The 10,499-nt window shown below is 43.8% G+C and overlaps 1 protein-coding gene across 2 annotated transcripts in view; it reads right to left on the bottom strand.

Annotated features, from left to right (window-relative positions):
* The window catches only part of LOC117351707, a 134,475-nt gene extending 128,624 nt beyond the window's left edge, over window positions 1-5,851 (bottom strand). Inside the window, exons 1-2 of one of the 2 annotated variants that reach the window (XM_033927439.1) lie at window positions 5,695-5,851; window positions 1,653-1,836 (exon numbers count right to left, since the gene is read on the bottom strand). In XM_033927439.1, coding sequence (XP_033783330.1) covers window positions 1,653-1,787 — 135 coding nt within the window. In that variant the 5' untranslated portion in view covers window positions 1,788-1,836; window positions 5,695-5,851. Of the gene's footprint in view, window positions 1-1,652; window positions 1,837-5,318; window positions 5,666-5,694 lie in introns of those variants that run through there. The other variant, XM_033927429.1, reaches the window with a different exon arrangement.
* Window positions 5,852-10,499: the final 4,648 nt, after the last annotated feature.

Below are 10,499 nucleotides of genomic sequence, written 5' to 3' on the forward strand. Positions count from 1 at the left end.
CAGATGACAATAAACTGTTCAAAGTTGTTAAAACGCATGTAGATTGTGAAAAATTGCATGCAGACCTTAGGAAATTGGAAAACTGGGCGTCAAAGTGGCAGATGAAATTTAATATGGACAAATGCAAAGTGATACATATTGGGAAGAATAAGCCAAATCCAGTTACCGGATGCTAGGGCCCATCTTGGGGGTTAGCGCCCAAGAAATGGATCTGGGTGTCATCACACACAATACGATGAAACCTTCCGTCCAATGTATGGCGGTGGCCAAAAAAGCAAACAGGATGCTAGGAATGATTTTAAAAGGGATGGTTAACAAGACTAAGAATGTTATAATGCCTCTGTATCGCTCCATGGTGCAACCTCATCTGGAGTACTGCATTCAACTCCGGTCTCCTTATCTCAAGAAAGATATAGTGGCACTAGAAAAGGTTCAAAGAAGAGCAACCAAGATGATAAAGGGTTGGAACTCCTCTCATATGAGGAAAGACTAAAATGGTTAACGCTCTTTAGCTTGGAAAAGAAACAGCTGAGGGGAGATAAGATTGAAGTCTACAAAATCCTGAGTGGAGTAGAACGGGTACAAGTAAATCGATCTTTCACTCTATCAAAAATTACAAAGACTAGGGGGACACTCGATGAAGTTACAGGGAAATAATTTTAAAATCAATAGGAGGAAAAAAATTTTCACTCAGAGAATAGTTAAGCTCTGGAATGCATTGCCAGAGATTGTGGTAAGAGTGGGTAGCGTAGCTGGTTTTAAGAAAGGTTTGGACCAATTTCCTGGAGAAAGGCATGGGGGAAGCCACTGTTTGCCCTGGATCGGCAGCATGGAATATTGCAACTCCTTGGGTTTTGGCCAGGTACTAGTGACCTGGATTGGCAACCTAGAGAACAGGCTACTGGGCTTGATGAACCATTGGTCTGACCCAGTAAGGCTATTCTTATGTTATGTTAATTTTTCAGCTCTCCTGGAACCAGTCAAAAGCTCATCTCTTGCTTGGACTGGGGTGCTGTTTGGGCCTTCTGCTGCCAAGGTCTAGAGTGGGCCCCCTAGGACTGCTGGGAAGGGCAGGCTGGAGGAATGTTCCTATGCCTAAGTTGTGGGTCTACTCTGACTCCCGCCTGGAAATGTGTCCAAACATTTTTTTTAACATTGCAATATTAACTGCATTTACCACACCTTCTAGCAATGAGTTTCAGAGCTTTATTATGTGACAACTGAAAAAATATGATCTATTTGTTTTAAAGATACTACTTTTAAATTTCATGGCATCTCCTCCAGTCTTTGTGCTTTTTGAAAGAGTAAACAACTGATTAGCTCCATCTAGTTTTATCATGTCTCCCCTCATCACCAAAATGAAGAGCCCTAACCTCTTTAGTCTTTCCTCAAATGAGATTTCTTCCATCCCTTTTACCATGTTGATCATTTTTCTCTGTACCTTTTCCATTTCTGCTATATCTTTTATGATATTTGGTAACCAGAATTGCATGCAATACTCAAATGCAGTCTCATAGAGCGGTATAAAGGCATTCTCTGAGAACAAGCAGGACATTGTTTCTCACATATGGGTGATGCCATCTGACAGAGCCCGGTGCGGATTCTAGTTTTAAGAAGCCTTTAACAGCATCCCACTATGCATGCATGAGTACCTTCCTGCTCAGCATGAGCACATGGGACCAGCAGTCTTTCTTTTTCTGCGAAGCAGAGGTTGTGTTTTGTAAGCTCTCCTCAGTACTTATTTGTTCAGCGTTCCTTCCTCGTGATACATGGGCTTTTTTCTTCATATTTCTATCTGGATTGGTCACGGTTAGCAACAGGATACTGATGAAGATTCTTGGAGGAAGAAAAAACCCAGGATATTCAAATATTAAACAATCCAAAGACTTATGTGGTAACATGACTCTATGGATAGACAGCGAATACCCACAAGGAGAAAGAATAAACAAAAAAATTCTTCATTACTGTATTCTACTATAAAAAAAAGCCTGTTGAGTACTATCTGTTCTTGTCAAACCCTAAGGAAACAGTCTTACTCAGGCTAGCTTCTGACCACATCCCAAACATAATGTTAGTGTTCCAAACAAACACAGTTTCAACACAGGTTTGCCTTCAGCCTTGACACACAAAATATGAATCTTCAAGGGAAGTACAGAAACTTCCTTCTTTGTCTTGGGAACATAGACTCTGGAGATATAAGCGTGAGGACCACTCTGCTTCTCTGAACCTCCCACAGGTACAATAGCCCAGACAACTCCTAGAGAGGAAGTCTTCTCTCACGATCTTCCTCCAGAAGACCTCTGTATCCTTTGGGCTTAAATGTCTTGTTACTGGAGACCTCTTGCCTCAGGGCATTTAATCACTACCCTGCCAGAGCCCAGCCCTTCTGACAGTCTCTGGTTCAGTGGGCTAGTGTAGGGTTACCAGATGTCCGGGAAAACCTGGACATGTCCTCTTTTAGAAGACTGTCTGGGTGACCGGATGAACAGTTTTTTTAAAACAACTGTTTGTCTGGGTTTTCAAAGAATGCCAAGCTCGGGGCTGCGTCTGGAATGTATTTGATCATGTGTCATCAAGTCACATCCACGCCTGCTTGTTGGCTCTCCAGATGCAACCCAGAGCTTGAAGAAAGAGAGATGTTTGAGTGGGGGTGGGGCTGAGGTGGAATGGGGCAGGGCTGGCATGGAACAGGGAGAATTGGGGGCAGGGCCATGTTTACTTTTGTGCTCCAAGAAATCTGGTAACCCTAGGCCAGGGGTAGACCTAGCTTTGAGAGCCAGAAGCTAGGTCAGGTTTTCAGATCTCCACCATGAATATGTATGAGATGGATTTGCATGCACTGCCTCCTTGAGATGCAAATCTATCTCATGCATATTCATGGTGGAGATCCTGAAAACCTGACCTAGCTCTGGTTCTCGAGGACCAGAATTGCCTACCCCTGCCCTAGGCTAATGCCATCTGCCGTAAGATGGCTTAACTCAGGGGTGTCAAAGTCCCTCCTCGAGGGCCGCAATCCAGTCGGGTTTTCAGGATTTCCCCAATGAATATGCATGAGATCTATTTGCATGCACTGCTTTTATTGTATGCTAATAGATCGCATGCATATTCATTGGGAAAATCCTGAAAACCCGACTGGATTGCGGCCCTCAAGGAGGGACTTTGACACTCCTGGCTTAACTACAATTCCAGTGAGGGAGTAATCTCAGGAACACTTGACTCACCGTCATAACTTGATACTTAAAATGATCAGGCACTTGTAACTGATATAACTTGACTTTAAAATGTGTACTTCCTAAAAACAATGTACTTTTTTAAACAATTATGAGTGGAGCTTCTGATTTTAGGTAATAGCTGAAAAACCTGATAGGAAATTTAGGGTTTCTGGTTATACGAGGGTCATTTCATAAATAATGCACAGGTTGGCAACACTGGGGAGTGGATGATGCAATTGCAGTAAACCTTATTTCACTTTCACTTCAGTGCTTGAAGCAGCAGGACATGTGCTTAGGAGCTATGTAGTATACATAGTATGGCTGTGACAAGTGTGGGAAATGGAGGCTGCTGGTGTCTCAGGTACTGTATCCGTTGACGATCCAAGGTCTTACATTAAGATTGAAACTCTACGTGGCAAAAACCCGGCAAATCCACAGTGCGTTACGTGAAGTTTGTGGTGAGTTAACAGTGGACTGTAGTACGGTTTCTCAGTGGGCAACTCGTTTTCAAAGTGGTCATGTGAGCATAGATGATGCAAGACCAGGAAGGCTGAAATCAACAACCGATGAATGATGTGTGAAACTCGTGGCTGATGCTCTTGAACAAGATTGTTGTGCGACATGCGAGGAACTTTCTGAAAGGACAGGGATTCTACCAACATCAGTATATCGAATTCTGACATATGATTTAAAAAAGAGAAAAATTTCTGCGCGATAGGTCCCCCACTTCTTGACTGCTGAACAGCAGCAGAGACGCCTGGACAATGCAACTGTGCTGAAACAAAAATTCGACATCGAAGGTCAGGCATTCTTGAATCACATTGTTGCTATTGATGAAACATGGGTCAGAGACTTTGAGCCAGAGCTGAAATCACAGTCCAACGGGTGGAAAGCTCCATCTTCCCCACAACCAAACAAATTTTGACGAGCTCAATTAAAAGCCAAACAAATGATGATTTTTGCTTATGATCATGAAGGCATCATCACAGACAAAGTTCCATGTGGAAGAAGTGTCACGGTATTGTATTATCATGATTTTTCGCAAAAAATGCATAAAACCTGATCTCAGTTGCTCTTGGCTGGGTCACTCATTCTTCATGACAACGCTCGACCGCACATAGGGAATGTCGTCATTGAAAAACTACGTGAATACGGCTGGGAGGTGTTGCCTCATGCTCCCTACAGTACAGAAATGAGTCCACCAGACATCGACCTTTTTCCAAAGTTGAAACAACCTATGCATGGACATTGTTTTGCATTTCTGGAAGAGCTTTCTTCTGCCATTACCCAAGCCATTCGGCAACTGAACAAAACCAGTGTCTTGGATGGAATAATGAAGCTTCCTGGACATTGGGACTCAGTCATTGCAAAGCAGGGAGATTTTATTGAAGGACTGTAAAGAAATACTTGGGGAAAAAAACATGTAAATTTTTAAAAATAGTGTGCATTATTTATGAAATGACCCTCGTAATATAACCAAAAAAATCCTGAAAATGAATCCAGGCAGACACACTTGGATGACATCACCAGGTCACAGCAGGATGATGTCATAAGAGTAGGGGGAGAGGCTCTGTGGAGGGGTGGGAATTTACTTCCCTTTCACTGCTCAGCCTGCCTCATGGCATCAAAAAGAGTAGGTACTTCTCCCAAGATACAAGAAGTAGTTCGAACATTTTAACACCCATGTGGCCTGAATAGTAAGATTTCTTTGCGAGATTAACTTGGCTGCTCCTTAAGTTCATAGCGGGTGACAGAATATTGACGTTTCTGCCAGAGCCGTTCAGCTCTTCTAGTTTGCTGCTCGAGGAAATATAGAGTTGAATGATATTATGTCAAGCATTTCCTCTATTAATGCGACCCCCATCTAATGGCCTGAATGAGTCAAAATTCCAACTCAATGCTTGTGTATCCACAAACTATTCAATAAAATCTGGTGAACACAATCGGATCAGCGTAATGCAGATGCCTTGACAAATATGTTAGAGAGACACTGAGCCGGAGTATTGTAATGGCAACCCTAGGGAGCTTGGATCCCGGCTAGAGGGCAAGGGAAGGGCGTCCCTCACGCGGGAGTTCGGTGGCGCGCGGTGCAAGAGGAGCCGTTACCTGCAGGGAAGTGGTGAAGTTTCCAGTAGGTTCGCCGTGCGCCTCTCCTTCGCCAGCTCCTGGAACGTAGCATCCGTAATCAAACGGTTACCCCGGCAACCGACGAGGTCTGAACGCGGGCGGGTGGGACAGGAAGCTGCGAAACAGGAGGCTCCGAGGTATAAATAATTTAAAAAAAAAACAAAAACCACTGCGACGGACGTTGTTGGGGCAGAGTTGGAGACGCGTCCGTTATATAGGACAATGTTATCCGCTTAAGATTTGTTGGTATATGCACGTAGGTAATACAATGTGACTTGTAAAGATAAAGTAACCGCAAAATACTAATTAAGAAAACGAGCTGAACTTAACTATATTTAAAGAACTGCCAAGTTACCTGTTTTTATTTTTTTTTTAATACCGCTTTTGTACTCCAGGAGATGCGAGAATGGAGATATTAAGCATTGTAAGACATGCAACACTAATTTCAAGAGGTAGTAGAATTTAAGGACTAGGCATATCACACTGATCTGAAGAGTCCCCACCCCCACAGACTGCCTCTGCTCAGAGCAGGAGGCACAAGATTCTTAGGGGGACCACAGAGTGTGTGTATGTGCAGGAGAAATTAGTGGGAGGAGTTGGAGGATCCTTTGCCTGCGTGGGAGGGGGATACTGTAAAAAGGGAGGTGAAGAGCCGTTGAAGCTTTTGGTCATCCTGATCTACCAGAGCTCTAGTAGTGAGGGAGGTTCCTCCTGGAAGTGCTGACAGCCTGCGGGGTTAGAACAGTGTCTCTCAAACTGTGTGCCATTGCACAATTGTGTGCCCCAAAAAGATTCCAGAATTTTACTTTATTTTTAGAAATTCCCTTCATAAGTATACAGTACACTAGAATAGATGACGTATACCTGTACATCACATATGCAAGAGTTTGTCAGTTATGAGCATCTGTGTGCGTAAGGATACAACCCCCAGACAAGCATCATTCTTTGATGTGATTGGTCCTTGAAAACTAACAGCTTGAAAACTAACAGCAAGCAATTTTATTTTTATTTCTCATGCAGTTTTATTTTTCATACAGTAATCAAGTCTTTGTTACCATTTGGATCTTCTTATCTTTGCGAACTTAGATTTTCAGCTCTAACAGGAATTAAATTGAATAAAAGAGAACAACTGCAGATATTGGATGATGAAATGCATGCTTGCTTGCTTGTCGACCATCGAGCTGCATTTTGAGATAATTTGCACTCAAAAACAAGCACATCATTCGCATGGATCAGCAATTCTATCTACTTTAGTTTCACCATTGTTACAATTACCCATACATAGCTTAAAGAACTTTACATAAATAACTCTGAAATTTAATTTTTTGATGGTTTTGCAATTTTATACAGTAATTTCAATTACCGTATTTTTCGCTGCATAAGATGCACTTTTTTCCACCCAAAAGAGAGTGGAAATGGTGCATCTTATGCAGTGAAGATACTTTTTTTTAAAAAAAAACACCCTCCCCCACCCCATTGTACCTTTTTAAATGCCCGCGCCCAATACGGCTCTCCCTAGCATCGGCGAGTGCCCGGCTGTCTTCCTCGGCTTCCCCCTCAGCGTCTTCCAGATTGCCCCCTTTAAAGCTAATTACAGCTGTCTAGATCCAGCGTCCTTGCCTCCAAGCTGCTTCCTGCACCCAGCGAGATAGGTTGTCTTCCGCGCTGTGACTGCTGCTGAGCTAATTACGGCAGCCTGCAGAGTGAACCTAGCAGGCTGCCATCAGTCTCCTAAGCACGTTCCCACTGCTGTGGTCCCACCCCTGACATCAGAAGAGGGGCAGGACTGGGGCAGAGGGAACGTGCTTCAGAGGCCAAAGGCAGCATGCTAGGTTCACTCTGCAGGCTGCTGTAATTGCTCAGTGGCAGTCACAACACAGAAGAAGTCCAGCATCTGCCTCCTGTGTCTTTCCCCTTTTCCCCTCTCTCTCTGTCTTTCTTCTGCTTACAACCCCCCCAATCCCATCCCCATTTCCAGCATTTGTTCTCCTTTCTTCCAAATAATTCTCTGCTTCTCTCTCTCTCTCCTTCCTTCCTCCCTCCCTGGTCCAGAATCTTTCCACCTCTCTGCAGTCTCTCTCTTTTCCTTCTATACACCTGCAAGTCCAACATCTACTCCCCTCTCTTCTGCCTCCCATTTGTTTCAGGTTTCTCCCTCTCTCTATCTTCCTTCTGCTAACATTTTGAGTAGGCTTCCCCTCTCTACCCCCTCTAGTCCAGCATCTACCTTGACTTCAAGTCTGTTTTCCTGCCCCTCCTCAAGGTCCTTTTCTGTCTCTCTCTCCCCCCATGGTGTCCAGATCCAGCGCCCTGGCCGGGGCCCTCGCAATGGGCTGGGTGTGGGAAGCATCTTGGAGGTAAGGCCCCGCCCATTGCGAGGGCCCCGGCCAGGGCGCTGGATCTGGACACCATGGGGGGAGAGAGAGACAGAAAAGGACCTTGAGGAGGGGCAGGAAAACAGACTTGAAGTCAAGGTAGATGCTGGACTAGAGGGGGTAGAGAGGGGAAACCTACTCAAAATGTTAGCAGAAGGAAGATAGAGAGAGGGAGAAACCTGAAACAAATGGGAGGCAGAAGAGAGGGGAGTAGATGTTGGACTTGCAGGTGTATAGAAGGAAAAGAGAGAGACTGCAGAGAGGTGGAAAGATTCTGGACCAGGGAGGGAGGAAGGAAGGAGAGAGAGAGAGAAGCAGAGAATTATTTGGAAGAAAGGAGAACAAATGCTGGAAATGGGGATGGGATTGGGGGGTTGTAAGCAGAAGAAAGACAGAGAGAGAGGGGAAAAGGGGAAAGACACAGGAGGCAGATGCTGGACTATGGGAGGTGCAGACAGAAGAGACAGAGGGGGAGAGACCCTGAGGAACAACAGAGAGATGGAAGATCATAACAGAGGACGGAGAGAGAGGGAGACCTTGAACAAAGGTGGTGGTAGGTACAAAGGAGAACTAAACTGGATCTGGGGAGGATAAGCAGAGGAAAAAGAGATAGAGACCTGGACCCGATGGGGATGGATTGTGAAAGAAATGTTGGATGCACAGTCAGAAGGAAGTCCAACCAGAAATTAATTAAATCACCAGACAACAAAGGTAGGAAAAATTATTTTATTTTCAATCTAGTGATCGAAATGTCAGTTTTGAGAATTTATATCTGTTGTGTATATATGAAAAATGAAAAAAAATTTGCATTACAATTAGTAGGGGAGGGGGGCAGGGTGCAGAGCCTGGCAAGGAGTCTGGGGTTGGGTGTAGAGAGGGAGGGAGTGAGGGAGGCTGGGTGCAGAGCCTGGTATATGTTAAAATACACAATTTGGTTCAGAATGTGTTTTTTTCTTGTTTTCCTACTCTAAATCTAGAGTGCGTCTAATGGTCAGGTGCGTCTTATGGAGCAAAAGTGATGCTCAGGGAGGATAAGGCCATAGCGGAAAGACTGAATGAATTCTTTGCTTCGGTCTTTACAGAAGAAGATGTAAGAGATCTACCTGAACCGGAAATAGTTTCGAAGGGAGATGATGCGGAGGAACTGAAAAAAATCTCAGTGAATCTGGAAGATGTACTGAGCCAAATCAACAAGTTAAAAGGTGATAAATCACCAGGACCGGATGCTATACATCCCAGAGTACTAAAAGAACTCAAACATGAAATTGCTGACCTGCTGTTAGTGATCTGTAACCTGTCGCTAAAATCGTCTGTAGTACCTGAAGATTGGAGGGTAGCCAATGATACGCCTATTTTTTTTTAAAGGGCTCCAGGGGAGATCTGGGAAATTACTGACTGGTAAGCCTCACTTCTGTACTGGGCAAAATGGTAGAAATGATTATAAAAAATAAAATTGTGGAACACATAGACAAACATGATTTAATGAGAAGGAGTCAACATGGGTTCAGCTGAGGGAGATTTTGTCTCACAAATTTGCTTGACTTCTTTGAAGGTGTGAATAAATGTGGATAAAGGTGAGCCGGTTGATATAGTGTATCTAGATTTTCAGAAAGCTTTTGATAAAGTTCCTCATGAGAGGCTCCTGCGAAAATTAAAGAGTCATGGGATATGTGGCAAAGTTCAGATATGGATAAGGAATTGGTTATCGGATAGAAAACAGAGGGTAGGGTTAAATGGTCATTTTTCTCAATGGAGGAGAGTAAACAGTGGAGTGCCACAGGGGTCTGTACTGGGACCTGTGCTATTTAACTTATTTATAAATGATCTGGAAATTGGAATGACAAGTGAGGTGATTAAATTTGCATGACACTAAACTGTTCAAAGTTGTTGAAATGCATGCAGATTGAAAAATTGCAGGCGGACCTTAGGAAATTGGAAGACTGGGCGTCCAAGTGGCAGATGAAATTAATGTGAACAAATGCAATGTAATGCACATTGGGAAGAATAACCTGAATCACAGTTACCGGATGCTAGGGTCCACCTTGGAGGTTAGCACCCAAGAAATGGATATGGGTATCACTGTGGACACTGAGGAAACTTTCCGCCCAATGTGTGGCGGCGGCCAAAAAAGTAAACAGGATGCTGGGAATTATTAAAAAAGGGATTGTTGACAAGGCCAAGAATGCCATAATGCCCCTGTGGTGCGACCTCATTTGGAATATTGCGTTCAATTCTGGTCTCCTTATCTCAAGAACGATATAATGGCACTAGAAAAGGTTCAAAGAAGAGCGACCAAGATGGTAAAGGGGATGGAATTCCTCTCGTATGAGGAAAGACTAAAATGGTTAGAGTTCTTCAGCTTGGAAAAGAAACGGCTGAGGGGAGATATGACTGAAGTCTACAAAATCCTGAGTGGAGTAGAACGAGTACAAGTGGATTGATTTTTCGCTCCCTCAAAAATTACAAAGACTAGGGGACACTCGATGAAGTTACACGGAAATACTTTTAAAACCAATAGGAGGAAATTTTGTTTTCACTCAGAGAATAGTTAAGCTCTGGAATGCGTTGCTAGAGGATGTGGTAAGAGCAGATAGCATAGCTGGTTTTAAGAAATGTTTGGACATGTTCCTAGAGGAAAAGTCCATAGTCTGTTATTGAGAAATACATGGGGGAAGCCACTGTTTTCCCTGTATTGGTAGCATGGAATATTGCTGCACCTTGAGTTTTGGCCAGGTACTAGTGACCTGGATAGGCCATCGTGAGAACGGGCTACTGGGCTTGATGG

This window comes from Geotrypetes seraphini, chromosome 1 (assembly GCF_902459505.1).
Source record: "Geotrypetes seraphini chromosome 1, aGeoSer1.1, whole genome shotgun sequence".
Classification (NCBI taxonomy): domain Eukaryota; kingdom Metazoa; phylum Chordata; class Amphibia; order Gymnophiona; family Dermophiidae; genus Geotrypetes; species Geotrypetes seraphini.